Below are 16221 nucleotides of genomic sequence, written 5' to 3'. Positions count from 1 at the left end.
AGTACTCTGTGATTGTGCGCTGCTGAACATGCTCCTCTGCTCGTAAAACCAGCAACGACACGACGTGACAACGACGGGGGTGGGGGTGGTGGTACTACAAACGTACTATATCGATGATTAAATGCTTTATTTAGGCACTTAAACATGCAAAATTGTTTCCTTAGCTCGTTAGTTGTGCCGATTTTAGAAATAATGTACACTTTACTGCACATGTAATACCTCACCATGTTGCTGAACAAAATTATACGAGTGTTGGGTTTCAGCAGCACAGGCGTGCATTCGCTCTTTAATAAATGTTCCCAGGGCTCTGTGCACGTGCAGGCTGGTTTTAAAAGGTAATGTACATCTAAATTCGATCGAAATAAACATAATAATAATGCCACCAAGTCAGCTATTTCTGCTTTTTTTCAGGCTTCTGATTGGACAAAATGTGCATGACAGTGTGTAGACAAAGACAGTTTTGAAACCACACTTGTGTGGATGGACCATGAATTGATTAACGTGGACCGACTTAAACAAGTTGAAAAACTTATTGGGGTGTTACCATTTAGTGGTCAATTGTACGGAATATGTACTGTACTGTGCAATCTACTAATACAAGTTTCAATCAATCAATCAATGGAGATTGTTTTAACCCCAAATATGTGTTATTGAAACTCTCCGTGTTCGTGTGGACATGGCCTAAAACTAGGGATGTCCGATAATATCGGACTGCCGATATTATCGGCCGATAAATGCTTTAAAATGTATTATTGGTATCGGTTTCAAAAAGTAAAATTTATGATTTTTTAAAACGCCGCTGTGTACACGGACGTAGGGAGAAGTACAGAGCGCCAAAAAACCTTAAAGACACTGCCTTTGCGTGCCGGCCCAGTCACATGATATCTACAGCTTTTCACACACACAAGTGAATACAAGGCATACTTGGTCAACAGCCATACAGGTCACACTGAGGGTGGCCGTATAAACAACTTTAACAGTTACAAATATGCACCACACTGTAAACCCACACCAAACAAGAATGACAAACACATTTCGGGAGAACATCCGCACCGTAACACAACATAAACACAACAGAACAAATACCCAGAACCCCTTGCAGCATTAACTCTTCTGGGATGCTACAATATACGCCCCCCCCCAACCCAACCCCGCATAATAATGTGTTAATTTCACGACTGTATATATCGGTATCGGTTGATATCGGAATCGGTAATTGAGAGTTGGACAATATCGACTATCGGCAAAAAAGCCGTTATCGGACATCTCTAAAGTGGATCAAAATAAACAAAATAATAATGCCACCAAGTCAGCTATTTCTGCTTTTTTCAGGCTTCTGATTGGACAAAATGTGCATGACAACAGGTGTATGTTGTGTGTATACATAGACAGTTTTGAAACGCTTGTGTGGACGGAGATTGTTTTAACCCCAAATATGTGTTATTGAAACTCTCCGTGTTCGTGTGGACATGGTCTAAAACCTCTGCTTTGTTTTTAATGAATACTTAGGCCTACTACTCTACTGTATTATAGTCATCAAGATGGTACTTGAAGAGTTAAGTTTTTTTTTCTGAGGTGGTTGTTGGTGAGAAAACTTGAGAATCACTTTATGCGTTTGCCACTGTCTTAATGTCCTGCTCAGTGGCCTTGTGGTTAGAGCAGTGGTTCTTAACCTTGTTGGAGGTACCGAACCCCACCAGTTTCATATGCGCATTCACCGAACCCGAACCGTAATCATACAATTATATTATTATATTAAAGAAATACTAATAAAGATTTTACAAACAGAAAGTTACAGAAATGTACACATAATCCAATGTTTACATCTCATTGTGCAACATGTGAATGCTTTAATGGGAACTAAACGCGATATCTGAAAGGGATAAACATTATTATTACAGGACCCCCACCCAGACATAAAACTAGTACACAACTCATGAAAAACAATGTTATAGTCATTGTAAGTGGGCCAAAACACTTATATTAGAAAATAATCTCATGGAAATGACTGGTGTCATTTGATTACAACAATAAAACATTGAACTTGTTATTTAGTCAGGTTTGGGACAGGTGTGCTGCTGGTGTGGCCACAGTGCATTTGCTCAAAGGAGTTTTTGCGTTTGCTCACGCATATGGAAAATTAGAGGGAACATTGTTTGGGGGTATCCATAATACGCCGACAGGAAGAAGTTTTTATTTACACGATGACTCGGGCGTGTCTTGACCTCCACGGCGGAGGCTCTGCCGAACCCCTCGGGTTCGATCGAACCCAGGTTAAGAACCACTGGGTTAGAGTGTCCACCCTGAGATCGGGAGGTTGTGAGTTCAAACCCCGGCCGAGTCATACCAAACACTATGAAAATGGGACCCGTTACCTCCCTGCTTGACACTCAGCATCAAGGGTTGGAATTGGGGGTTAAATCACCAAAAATGATTCCAGGGCGTGGCCACCGCTGCTGCTCACTGCTCCCCTCACTTCCCAGGGGGTGATCAAGAGTGATGGGTCAAATGCAGAGAATAATTTCGCCACAACTAGTGTGTGTGTGAAAATCATCGGTACTTTAACTTTAACTTTAATGAATGAGGGCAAAATAACAGTTTTGAGTCAGCCATGCCTGTCTACGAAACCGGAAGTGGGGACGCTTAACGCAACAAATTGGACAGACAGGACGTGAAAGCGAGCAAAACTTTGGCGGAACTCTCCACAACTGTGACGTCATCACAGATAGCTATGTAACCTCGAGGCACACATTTTGCTAGCTAACGTTCGACAAAACCACCGACCGCCTCATATAAATATGTGCGTACATTTAAACGCTAACTCCAAAAAGTCAGGCACGGCGTCAGTAACGTACCTAATGTGATATATTCTCTCTTCAGTCCCGTTTTTTGTTCAAGCGTCGCCAGCTGGTCGGTGACAAAGTTCTTCTCATGGAGCAGAGTCACAAAACGCTCCTTGAACTGACTCATTCTCGGGCTCTTCTTCAGCCTAAAAGCGACAAAAACAACCGGAAAGGCCTCAAATATCACAAATAATGTGTACAATACAACATAAGTACGTGGAAATGATTGTTTCCTGACCTTTAATACCTAATTATTCCAAAAACGTAGAGTCCTTGAAGGAAGGCTTTGTGGTTGTGTCACTGCCGGGGGGGAGGAGCTAGCTTGACGGCGGATGGCCAATCAAGGCACGGCAACGGAGGAGGAGGAGCTTATATGACGCCTGCTGGCCAATGGGAGAAGGGAGTAACGTTCACGGCAGCAGGTGAAAAAAAAAAAAACGGTTCATGGACGGCTCATGAGTCAAAAGTGCAGCTCTTTTTACCTGTTCACTAAAAAGTCCATCCATCCATCCATTTTTCTACCGCTTATTCCCTTTTGGGGTCGCGGGGGGCGCTGGAGCCTATCTCAGCTACAATTGGGCGGAAGGCGGGGTGCACCCTGGACAAGTCGCCACCTCATCGCAGGGCCAACACAGATAGACAGACAACATTCACACTCACGTTCACACACTAGGGCCAATTTAGTGTTGCCAATCAACTTATCCCCAGGTGTATGTTTTTGGAAGTGGGAGGAATTAAGCCGGAGTAACCGGAGGGAACCCACGCAGTCACGGAGAGAACATGCAAAGTCATGAAATGTATATATTTTCAAGGTTAGAAAGAATATAAAATATGCAAAACCTATAACCCATGGCTGGATTGATTGATTGATTGAAGCTTTTATTAGTAGATTGCACAGTACAGTACATATTCTGTACAATTGACCACTAAATGGTAACACCCCAATAAGTTTTTCAACTTGTTTAAGTCGGGGTCCACTTAAATTGATTCATGATACAGATATATACTATCATCATAATACAGTCATCACACAAGATAATCATCACCTTGAGACCTCCAATTTCGGGAGGTGGGGGGGAGGGGGCGTGGTCGGGGGCATGGATAAGAGGGGAGGAGTCAAATATTTCATATATATTTATATAAGAAATACTTGACTTTCAGTGAACTATAGCTATATATATATACAGTGTTGGGTTAGTTACTGAAAACCAGTAACTAGTTACAGTTACTAGTTACTTTATTTCAAAAGTAACTCAGTTACTAACTCAGTTACTTAAACCAAAAAGTAATGCGTTACTGTGAAAAGTAACTATTTAGTTACTTATATATATATTTTTTAATTTTTTTAAGGCCCCATAATGCCCTTTTAGCCTTCATTTTAGTACTGTTATTGCACTGGAGAATAATACAATCTGTTGTTCAACTTGACATGCATTTGCATCACTGAACTCTGCTAAGCAATGTGCTCTACATACAACACACAAAGACAAAGATATGTTTTAAAGGGCCAATTTGTTTCAGACCAGAACAAATTGACAAAACTATTTTAAATAGCTGCAACTTAACATACATAAGTAACAAACAGCATAATAACAACATAGCTGTAAAACAAGAAAGGCACACACTACATACATAAAGCCTAACCAGGCGTTTTCTCAAGGAATTCTGAAATAAAATCATGTCTGAAGCCCAGAACACTCTACACATTTCCCCACTTAGTTTAGAGAAAAGGAAATATTAGCCTGGCCCACTAGTATCCCTCTCTAGGTTTGTGAACTTTATAGTCTAAACATTTAGAGTGATGTGATAATCAAACACTCTAAAAGTTTAAAATGAAAGAGTATATAAGAGAATTGACAGAGTGTGTGTACCTTCAGTGTGCAGTGCCTCGTTAAAATCCAGCCGCTGTTGGAGGTGGAGGTGAGTGTGTCTCTTTACTAGCTTCGTCGAAGCATGTTGTTTTTGTCGCTGTTTCAGCATATTTGAAACTTACATTCAGCTAAAATGTTCTTTTCTTTGTGGTCGATAAAAGAAACGTACTGAAAATATCTCCATTTTAAGAAACTCGGCTTCGGGGTTCGCCATGACGTCTTGATAGTAGACACAGACACGCCCCCTCCCACACACACACACACACACACACACACACACACACACACACACACACACACACACACACACACACACACACGTACACACAGATAGCGCGCGGCGCGCCTCTTTTTTGTCGCCTCTTCAGCAGCGACACTCAGATCTTCTCAGTTTCTAGCCGATACTACATAAAAAATAACGCAAAATAACGCAGTAACGCATCATGTAGTAACGGTAACGGAGTTACTGAATATAAAAAATAACGCGTTAGATTACTAGTTACCGCCGATAGTAACGGCGTTACAGTAACGCGTTACTTTGTAACGCGTTAGTCCCAACACTGTATATATATATATATATATATATATTATATATGACGATTGAGGGTACCCCCCCTCATGAAACAGGCCTGTAGAGATGAAATAGTCTTGTGATCTTTCCCCACACATATATATATATATATATATATATATATATATATATATATATATATACATATATATAAACATGTAATGTTTTCATAATTTGCTCATTTTAAGCGTACGGCGACATATTCATTTTACAGTTGGCTTTTCCTTCAACAACAACACCACTACTAGTCGTCATGGCGGACTTCATGAGAGACAACAAACATAATAAAACAATCACTCACTGTACAATGTCTGCTCTCACTGGGATGCTAACTAATGGGATGTTTATATAACCTGTTCGGATGAAGAAATAATCATAATCCTCATGAAGGGTTTAAAAATAAACTGCCGACTTAAATTGGAATAAAAAGACTCACAGGTTACGTAATGCATTCTAAATCTTAAATAAAACCTAAATAAAAGTCAGCCATTAATGGAGTCAAAAAAACATCCAAAAGCCTCCATCATATACACACTGTGAGTTCATATGTTGTTGTTTTTTATTTTTTGTCCTGTCCAGCTAGTCAGGCAAATCATATTGTTGATGTTGATGCCCATATCGGCTGTGCAAATTTACTTTACAAAAGAGAAGTGTAGGATACTTCTCTTGTTGTCTTATTTGTATTTGACTTTATTAAATGGATTTATATTATTATTTGGAGCAGGAGGGGATAAAAGAGAGAAAAAAGAAGACAGATTAAAGTAGAGATGATCTAGTCCAGGGGTGCTCACACTTTTTCTGCAGGCGAGCTACTTTTCAATTGATCAAGTCGTGGGAATCTACCTCATTCATATATTTAATTTATATTTACTTATTTATGAAATATATGTTTTTGTTAACAAGTTAAAGGTGTTTAATGATAATACAAGCATGTTTAACACATATAGTTAATATTGTTAATAAATTAAAGGTGTTTAATGAAAATACAAGTATGTTTAATACATATAGCTAATATTGTAAACAAGTTAAATGTATTTAATGATAATACAAGAATGTTTAACACATATAGTTAATATGGTTAATAAATTAAAGGTGTTTAATGATAATACAAGCATGTTTAACACTTTTAGTTAATATTGGTAATACGTTAAAGGTGTTTAAATATAATACAAGCATGTTTAACACATAGTTAATATTGTTAATAAGTTAAAGGTGTTTAAAGATAATACAAGCATGTTTAACACATATAGTTAATATTGTTAACAAATTAAAGGTGTTTAAAGATAATACAAGCATGTATAACACATATAGTTACAATTGTTAACAAGTTAAAGGTGTTTAATGATAATACAAGCATGTTTAACAGATATAGTTAATATTGTTAATAAGTTGAAAGTGGTTAAAGATACTACAAGCATTTTTAGCAGCTATAGATTCCTTTCTTTCATGAAGACAAGAATATAAGTTGGTGTATTACCTGATTGTGATGACTTGCATTGATTGGAATCAGACAGTGGTGATGATAACGTCCGCATTTTCGAATGGAGGAGAAAAAAAGTCCTCCTTTCTGTCCAATACCACATGAAAGTGGTTGGTTTTTGGCATCTTATTTGTCCAGCTTCCGTACTCCTTTGTATACACTTTACAAGAAATACATTGGCGGCAAACTCCGTAGCTTGCTAGCTTGTGCACGCCAGCTTTCTGAGACTCTTATTTTGTTAGCGCACGCAGGATGAAGCAGAGCTTTTATTGTGCAACTGTGCAGTCGGTCTTTGGAGTTTTGACGACAGGTACGGCGCTTAGAGTCTGTTGAAATAAAATGTTTCTCGCCTTCCTGTTGGTAATTTTAGTGATCTGGCAGCAGCCAGCGTCATCTCAGAAGATGATGTGAATGTCAATCAAGTGATGAAAATGACGTCATAGTGAAGATTTATGATCGCTCATTTTTAGGACTATTTTTTTAATGCCTGGCTGGTGATCGACCGACACACCCTCCACGATCGACCGGTAGCTCGCGATCGACGTAATGAGCACCCCTGATCTAGTAGGATGCTCGTCCAGTCGGCTCTCCTGATTCAAGGTGAGACAAAGACTCTTTTGAGTCGTCCCTAAAGGCAAAAAGTTGATGTAATCATCGCCGTCTCCTTTTAGGATCTTCCGCCCAGGATTTGTTGACCCAGACGGACAAAATCAATGATAATAATAATCACACATATTTGTTATTATTGTTAGTGCATCTACTAAGCCTTTCCTGTCTTCAAAAACTAGTGATGCCTCTGTTTCGAACTTTCATCAAGATTCCTTGAACGCACCACAGTTTTGTGCTATGAGATGCAAAAGTTACATTTCAACATAACTTTGTCCAATGCGGCCAAAAATAGACTTATTAATATTTTTACCTTTCTTCCAAAACCTCATTCTGGTTCCCAAATATGAGCGCTGTGTGTGAATGCATAAATGTGAGCTTTGATGACGTCTGTGTTGAGTGAACAGTAAAGAGATGCATTTTTACAAGGGGTGTAATAATTAAATGCGACTCCTTTGTATTGAGGCTAAATCATGGACATTAAACAAAATAGTTAGGAAACGATATGAAGGTGAAGTTTAGCCCTCATAGGTAAAAAGACCAAGAATCTTAGAACACTTTTCATAAAGCAAGTTGGAGGAGTTGTGGTGAAAGTGAAGCGTCAGTGAAGGGGTCTGAGGCAGATGTGCAACACAAACATGGACAGGAAGTGGTCCTGGCCACGCCTCCCTCTCACTTTCACAAAGACAGGTGCGCTCGGAGCTCATTTGCATGAGCGCTCCGCTTGGCCGCACCGCCACGTCTTGATAAATCTGGACTCTTTCCACGCACTGGGCTGGAAAAGTGCATCAAGATGTGGCCTGCACCAGTGCTTCTGCTCGTCCAGTCGGCTCTGCTGATTCAAGGTGAGACAAAGACTCTTTTGAGTCGTCCCTAAAGGGAAAGTGTTGATGTAATCATCGCCGTCTCCTTTCAGGATCTTCCGCCCAGGATTCTCAGATCCAGACGGACAAAATCAAGTATGTCAGTCTTGGTGGGACGGTGACCATCAGCGCCAAAGGTTCTTCTCTCAGTTGGTACCAAGTGAAACCTGGACAGGTTCCTAAACTTCTGATCTATGATGCAACAAGTCGCTTTACTGGAACACCACCTCGATTCAGTGGCACACGATCTGGCTCTGACTACACTCTGACTATCACTGGTGTTCAGGCAGAAGATGTCGCTGATTACTACGGTTTGGCCTTTGTTGGAACTGGAAGGTATACACGGTGATTGAGAGCTGTACAAAAACCTCCTTTGGTTTGAGGGGAAGTGAAAGTGGAAGATGATGATGACTGGTCCACTGAACAAAGATCACCAAGCAGAACCAGCGTCAATCTGAACAAGTTGATTGACTTGTAAGAAAAAGTGGAAATGAGGGAAGAAGAAGTCACACTAACACTCAGGGCCGGCCCGTCCCGTAAACACTTCATGCCAAAGTTTTCCAAGCCAAGGACCCCCAAACTGAAATAAAGATGGAGTGAGGACCCCCAACTAACACATCTTGTATAAAATTGGGTTTTATATTAAATTGGTCCTTAAAGTAGCTGTAGCTCTTACTCCTAAACTTTACATAAATTAACTCCAGAACACAGAACACATGGATTAATTAATACATTAAACTGATTATTGGCTAGGATAGGCTCCAGCCCCCCGCAACCCCTAGAGGGACAAGGGGTAGAAAAAGGATAGATGGATGATTATTGCTAATATGTATTTAAATACATTCACATTTGTGAAAATTATAAATTTATACAATTATTTATGAAAAGTATATATTCAAAAAATAGTCTATATTGCCAAAAATGTTACGACCCTCCCAGCCTCCGTGAACCCCTTGGTGAAGACCAATGCTCTTTGTGGTTGTTTAGGGCCACACACGATTGATAAAAAGGAATTATTAACTATAATTTAAACTATAGTTTGAAGTCCCAATCCAGAAATATGAATGTGCTTCAGCATTTGTCCTGTTTTGTTGTGATACAGTACATTTGAAAATGCATGGATAACAATAATATTCTATTTGAATTGAGCACAGTGTGTTCAAAGTCTGACACAGATATGATAGGAAAAGGGAAAAACTGGAGCACATTTTGGAGATTTTCCTGCTCCCCCCAAAAAAACTCTTTACTTTCATTACTTTCAGGCAATAAAGATCAATTAAAGACTTAGACTAAGTATTTTGCACTCGATTTGTTGATTAGAGCATGAACTAAGCAGGTTTGTTTGTGACTTTATTATGAAACTTTCCTTTTGACACTAAATTTATGTAACTGAATTTTTTTGTTTGAATTTTGTGAACTTAATTTTTTTTACGTGACAATTCAATTAAACTTACATTTCGTTTAATTTCATTATTTATTTTCAATCAACCAATCAATCAATCAATCAATCAATCAATCTATGTTTATTTGTATAACACATTACAACAAGCAAGCGTCTTTTCGTGTCATCCTCTCCACTTTTGGGTCCTAAATGGCTGTCAGAGTGTACCAACTTGTCGGAATACCTCCTCAGACTTCTTCTGTCCAGGTGAGATGCATGATTTATGATCTACAATAAACTTCCAGGGAGCAGGAAGCGTTTTCAAACACTGAATTTTAACAAATTGCATTTTTAAATACACAGATTTGCTCACACTTTTTTTTTTTTAAATGAAATTCTCATCATAATTTTATGGGGGAAAATCAGTCCACACTTGGTAATAAAGACACAAATGAACCTCCATAGTCAACCAGTCATTGAAATATTTAACCATGTTTCACATTTTGTCAAGGACTGAATTTGTTTGTATGATCTTCAAAATGATGAATAAATGTCACTCTATGTGAAGTGAATCTATGGAATATTCTATTGGGAGCCAGCGTCCTCTGCAGTGGACATTTGCTTGCGCTCTATTTCTTTTGTCACCGTTACACATTTTGGGGGGAAAACAAATGTCCACTGCAGAGGACGCTGGCTCTCATGAGGATATGAGTTCCACTTTATTTTTAATATTTTAAACATTTTCATAATTTGTAATACATTTTTATCACCATTTTATTTCATTAATTGCTTCATTTTTTTTCTCAATTTAATTTTCATGACCATTTGTTAATACAATTCTAAAAAAAATAGAATTCATTAAAATAGTTGTTAGTTTGTTTTTGCAAATTCAAAGTTTTTCTTTATATTTATTATATTTAATGTACTCATATGTTAATTTCTTTATATATTTGTATGACCATTTTATTTCATTGATAGTTTTTTTTTCTCTATTTAATTTTCATGACAATTTGTTAATACAATTCTAAAAAAAATAGCTTATCGTTCATTAAAATTGCTGTTAATTTGTTTTTGCAAATCTAAAGTTGTTCTTTAAATGTATTATTTTTAATTTACTCATTCATTATTTTTTGTATACATTTTTATGAGCATTGTCACAGCACTTTGAGATGTGCTTCACAGGTCAAGTCAGTTCCAAATAAAAGCTAAGATGAAATATTATGAATGTAAAAACAAAGTGTAGTTGAATGTGCTTCTAATGGTCATAGTGAGGTGTGAGTGGGTCCATTTGAGGTCCTGAGAGAAAAAGGCGCTGACTCATCATGACCGTGGACATTTTATTGAACAATGCTTAAATGTTGAGGTTCTGCGCCAAGTTCTCCGGCATCAAGCAGTAAGAAACAGGAAGCAATAAAAACAAGAACGGGCGTCTCAGCTTCTACTCTGAGCAGCGGCCCGGGTCCATCAGGGTTTGGGTCACGGGGTTCTGACCCTGCAGGGTGGCCTCGCAGCTCACCGAGCCGGCCGTGCTCCAGCGGTCGGCCTTGAGGCTCAGGGTGCTGGTCCAGCTGTAGCGGCCGTCGCCGGTGGCCTCGTCCGAGCTGTGTGACACCCCCGAGGTGCTGCTGCTGCCCCCCACCTTCCAGCCCAGGGTCCAGGCCTGAGGCGAGCCTCCGCTGGCCACGCACACCGCCGTGGCACTGCCAGTCTGCAGCTGCTCTTTGGAGGGGGGGAAGATGGTCAGCGTGGGGGGCCGCACCTCACCCGCTAGGAGGGGGGAGGGGGAGGAGAGAGTTAATATCCATCCATCCATCCATTTTCTACCGCTTATTCCCTTTGGGGTCGCGGGGGGCGCTGGAGCCTGTCTCAGCTACAATCGGGCGGAAGGCGGGGTACACCCTGGACAAGTCGCCACCTCATCGCAGGGCCAACACAGATAGACAGACAACATTCACACTCACATTCACACACTAGGGCCAATTTAGTGTTGCCAATCAACTTATCCCCAGGTGCATGTCTTTGGAAGTGGGAGGAAGCCGGAGTACCCGGAGGGAACCCACGCAGTCACGGGGAGAACATGCAAACTCCACACAGAAAGATCCCGAGCCCGGGATTGAACCCAAGACTACTCAGGACCTTCGTATTGTGAGGCAGATGCACTAACCCCTCTGCCACCGTGAAGCCCCGAGAGTTAATATGTCACACTTTAAAGCTGTCAATCAACATGACAACACCTCCTGCTAGTGCAAAGATGAGTGAGGAGACTCCGACTGACACATTTATCTTCCAAATAAACTTGAAATAAAACTGTCAGAAAGTTTTGTGTAAATAAATGAGGTGCGTTTAAGTCAAAAATGTCAACAAAATGTTCCTGTTTGACATTCTGACATTAAAACTGCATTTGTGTTGAAATTTTGGACTCTTTTTTTATACTTTATTTTAACTACGCAAGGGAGTATTTTACTGTGATTAATCACGAATAATCCAAATTTAAAAGTGAGAATAATCTTATTTAAATAATAATCATTTTGACAGCACTAATAAAAATATAATTTATAAGCATATTGGATTAGAGCAGGGGTGTCAAACTCATTTTAGTCCGGGGGCCACATGGAGAAAAATCTACTTCCAAGTGGGCCGGACTGGTAAAACAAAAAAAACAAAAAAATATTAAAGACAACTCCAGATTATATTCTTTGTTTAAAAATAGAACAAGCACATTCTAGAAATGTACAAATCCTAATGTAGTTGGTTTTTTTTTTTACACTTACATGTTGCGGTTAATAGTATTCTATCTTTATGTGTTGTTATTTATACTTTCTGAATAAATGATGTGATAATGTTCATCAGTCAACTCGTTGGTGTTAATTTTCAATTTATCAAGATGAAAAAATAATATCAAAAATAAAATTACAAGATTTTGTTTATGTAGTTTGATCATTTTCCTCAACTGGTGCACTAACATCATGTGTTTATTTTTGTTTGTTTTTTACATATGTAGCATCATCTACAAATCTTGCTATTGTGACATCTAGTGGACACATTTAGAACAGCAGTTTCTTTCATTCACAAATTTCAGCTTATTTTTATACTTAGCAAACTCATCCCGCGGGCCGGATAAAACCTTACGTTTGACACCCCTGCATTAGATTCATCTTTTTTTAGATTTAAAAAGTATAAAAAAAAGCATCCTTTGATTTTTCAGTATGTGGCACTCGCTGACTTGCAAACACATATAAATCATTAATTATTAAATTTTATATTCATTTTAGTAATTTTATCTTATCTTTAAGATTTATTTGAATATATTTACACTTTTTTCCTCCTTCCTTTATCTCCCTTCTTTACATAATCCATCTTTCTATTGTTACAAAAGCTATTAGTAGCACACAGAAGGAGAAGGATGAAATAAGCTGGGCTTCTTCCTACTTCTTTTCGCCTGACGTGTTGAAATGTTTGATAATTATGTCAGGAAGAAATCACATGATGACATGAAATAGACAACAATCACATGATAGTCACCATGACAACCAGACTCTCATATTGTTAGCTGCTCCTAGATTGACATCACATTCTAATTCCAAATTCCACACAATAAAATCCAGCTTTTGTCACACAGAGTGAAAAACAAGGACACATCTGGTACTCACAGCCGATGACCAGTTTGGTCCCTTCGCCGAAACTCCACCACAGTGATGCAAGGTTGTGAGGCGCTCGTACAAAAACCTCCTTTGGTTTGAGGGAAGTGAAAGTGGAAGATGATGATGACTGGTCCACTGAACAAAGATCACCAAGCAGAACCAGTGTTTTGTTGTGATACAGTACATTTGAAAATGCATGGATAACAATAATATTCTATTTGAATTGAGCACAGTGTGTTCAAAGTCTGACACAGATATGATAGGAAAAGGGAAAAACTGGAGCACATTTTGGGGATTTTCCTGCTCCCCCCAAATCTCTCCATTTTCTTTACTTTCAGGCAACAAAGCTGCCAGAATAATTGTATCTAAGTTATCACAAAACTTTGTGTTGCCATGAGTTCCTGGCGAGCAGACAAAAGCTGTCTTTGATCTTACAAAGCAAAAGGCTTGTAAAACTCCACTTATTACAAAAGCATTTATTTGACCCTGAATTTATGTAACTGAATTTTTTTTGAAACGTTAGCATGCTAACATTTTGCTCATTTTGCAACCGTTTACCCCAGTGTCATATAACTTGGTGTATGACACATGCTAAGTGTTAGCATGCAAATATTAGCATTCTTGGCACCATCTTGAAAGTTAGCATTGCATGCTAACGGTAACATGCTAACATTTTAGGGTAGCTTTTTAGCAATTTTTATATGTTTTAACCTAAATATCATGATTTTTGATAATTGCGCCATCTTGGAAGTATGCTAACCTATTTTATATTAGCATGCCAGTGTTAGTATGCTCACGTTTTTGGCTCGCCTCCTTCGCTAATCTTGAGTGTTTGAACCTACAAATCATTATATTTGATACTCGGTGCCATCTTGGAGGTATGCTAACATCTCTTATATTAGCATGCTAACATTAGTCCAAAGTCCAGACACAATCTCGGTGCAATGCTATCGGAGGCCCGATATCAATGCATCATTTCTGTATCAGCATTTTTATTTTGGCTGAGGGGGGGCCCTGTGGTGGGTAGATGTCACAGTTGCAGCCGGATCACTGTTAGGACAACAAATACACACTCAGTATGTTAACATGCTCTAAAAAGCTCATTCTTGTCTTCATTTGGTTGAAAATAGTTTGTTTAAAAAAAAAAAACATGTGAATACCTTATTTAGGTCAATAATGATTTTCATCAAGCGGTCGAACCAATGGCATGATTAGATCTTTTAGGGAGGCTAAATATTTCCTAAAATATACTTAAAACCCCCTATATTGTTTGACATTGTTTTTTTTAAAGTTATATTGTTGTTGTCTTCTTTACAAAAAAGTGCCAATAAAATCAAAATAAATCCTTAGTCACATTATCATTATTCATTTAATGACTTAACTTTAATGAATGACTTATTTACAAAACATGTTCATGTATGGTTCGTAGTACATGAAATATGGAGGAGTTGTGGTGAAAGTGGAGCGTCAGTGAAGGGGTCTGAGGCAGATGTGCAACACAAACATGGACAGGAAGTGGTCCTGGCCACGCCTCCCTCTCACTTTCACAAAGACAGGTGCGCTCGGAGCTCATTTGCATGAGCGCTCCGCTTGGCCGCACCGCCACGTCTTGATAAATCTGGACTCTTTCCACGCACTGGGCTGGAAAAGTGCATCAAGATGTGGCCTGCACCAGTGCTTCTGCTCGTCCAGTCGGCTCTGCTGATTCAAGGTGAGACAAAGACTCTTTTGAGTCGTCCCTAAAGGGAAAGTGTTGATGTAATCATCGCCGTCTCCTTTCAGGATCTTCCGCCCAGGATTTGTTGACCCAGACGGACAAAATCAAGTATGTCAGTCTTGGTGGGACGGTGACCATCAGCGCCAAAGGGAGTTCAAATATTGGTGATGCTCTCAGTTGGTACCAAGTGAAACCTGGACAGGTTCCTAAACTTCTGATCTATGCTGCATCAACCCTTTCTTCTGGAACACCACCTCGATTCAGTGGCACACAATCTGGCTCTGACTACACTCTGACTATCAGTGGTGTTCAGGCAGAAGATGTCGCTGATTACTACTGTTTTGCCGCTTTTGACCTTGGAAGGTATACACGGTGATTGAGAGCTGTACAAAAACCTCCTTTGGTTTGAGGGAAGTGAAAGTGGAAGATGATGATGACTGGTCCACTGAACAAAGATCACCAAGCAGAACCAGCGTCAATCTGAACAAGTTGATTGACTTGTAAGAAAAAGTTGAAATGAGGGAAGAAGAAGTCACACTAACACTCAGGGCCGGCCCGTCCCGTAAACACTTCATGCCAAAGTTTTCTAAGCCAAGGACCCCCAAACTGAAATAAAGATGGAGTGAGGACCCCCAACTAACACATCTTGTATAAAATTGGGTTTTATATTAAATTGGTCCTTAAAGTAGCTGTAGCTCTTACTCCTAAACTTTACATAAATTAACTCCAGAACACAGAACACATGGATTAATTAATACATTAAACTGATTATTGGCTAGGATAGGCTCCAGCCCCCCGCGACCCCTAGAGGGGCAAGGGGTAGAAAATGGAAAGGTGGATGATTATTGCTAATTTGTATTTAAATACATTCACATTTGTGAAAATTATAAATTTATACAATTATTTATGAAAAGTATATATTCAAAAAATAGTCTATATTGCCAAAAATGTTACGACCCTCCCAGCCTCCGCGAACCCCTTGGTGAAGACCAATGCTCTTTGTGGTTGTTTAGGGCCACACATCATTGATAAAAAGGAATTATTAACTATAATTTAAACTATAGTTTGAAGTCCCAATCCAGAAATATGAATGTGCTTCAGCATTTGTCCTGTTTTGTTGTGATACAGTACATTTGAAAATGCATGGATAATAGAGATGCGCGGTTTGTGGACACAACCGCGGAGTCCGCGGATAATCCGCGGGTCAGGCGGGTGAAATTTAAAAAAATTAGATTTTAAATAGATTCA

The 16221-nt window shown here is 39.1% G+C and overlaps 1 protein-coding gene and 3 gene segments (V, D, J or C); 2 read left to right on the top strand and 2 right to left on the bottom strand.

Annotated features, from left to right (window-relative positions):
* Positions 1–3179, bottom strand: part of LOC133611220 (receptor expression-enhancing protein 6) — a 36983-nt gene extending 33804 nt beyond the window's left edge. For both annotated transcript variants that reach the window (XM_061967917.2, XM_061967916.2), the window contains exons 1-2: positions 3082–3179; positions 2856–2989 (exon numbers count right to left, since the gene is read on the bottom strand). In XM_061967917.2, the coding sequence (XP_061823901.1) occupies positions 2856–2970 (115 nt within the window). In that variant the 5' untranslated portion in view covers positions 2971–2989; positions 3082–3179. The remainder of the gene's footprint in view (positions 1–2855; positions 2990–3081) is intronic.
* A 4888-nt stretch (positions 3180–8067) lies between these two features.
* LOC133612032 (Ig kappa chain V region 3547-like) lies at positions 8068–11012 on the top strand. The segment is given in 3 exon segments: positions 8068–8216; positions 8288–8570; positions 10979–11012. Coding segments are annotated over 3 exon segments (369 nt in total).
* On the bottom strand, positions 10939–14835 carry LOC133612030 (Ig lambda-3 chain C region-like). The segment is given in 3 exon segments: positions 10939–11382; positions 13266–13391; positions 14799–14835. Coding segments are annotated over 3 exon segments (492 nt in total).
* An 80-nt stretch (positions 14836–14915) lies between these two features.
* On the top strand, positions 14916–15477 carry LOC133611357 (Ig kappa chain V region 120-like). The segment is given in 3 exon segments: positions 14916–14967; positions 15039–15336; positions 15384–15477. Coding segments are annotated over 3 exon segments (444 nt in total).
* Positions 15478–16221: the final 744 nt, after the last annotated feature.

The sequence above is a fragment of the Nerophis lumbriciformis genome, linkage group LG08, assembly GCF_033978685.3.
Source record: "Nerophis lumbriciformis linkage group LG08, RoL_Nlum_v2.1, whole genome shotgun sequence".
In the NCBI taxonomy this organism is placed as follows: Eukaryota; Metazoa; Chordata; class Actinopteri; order Syngnathiformes; family Syngnathidae; genus Nerophis; species Nerophis lumbriciformis.
The sequence above is the reverse complement of the archived record's forward strand: the minus strand, read 5'-3'. Positions and strand labels throughout refer to the sequence as shown.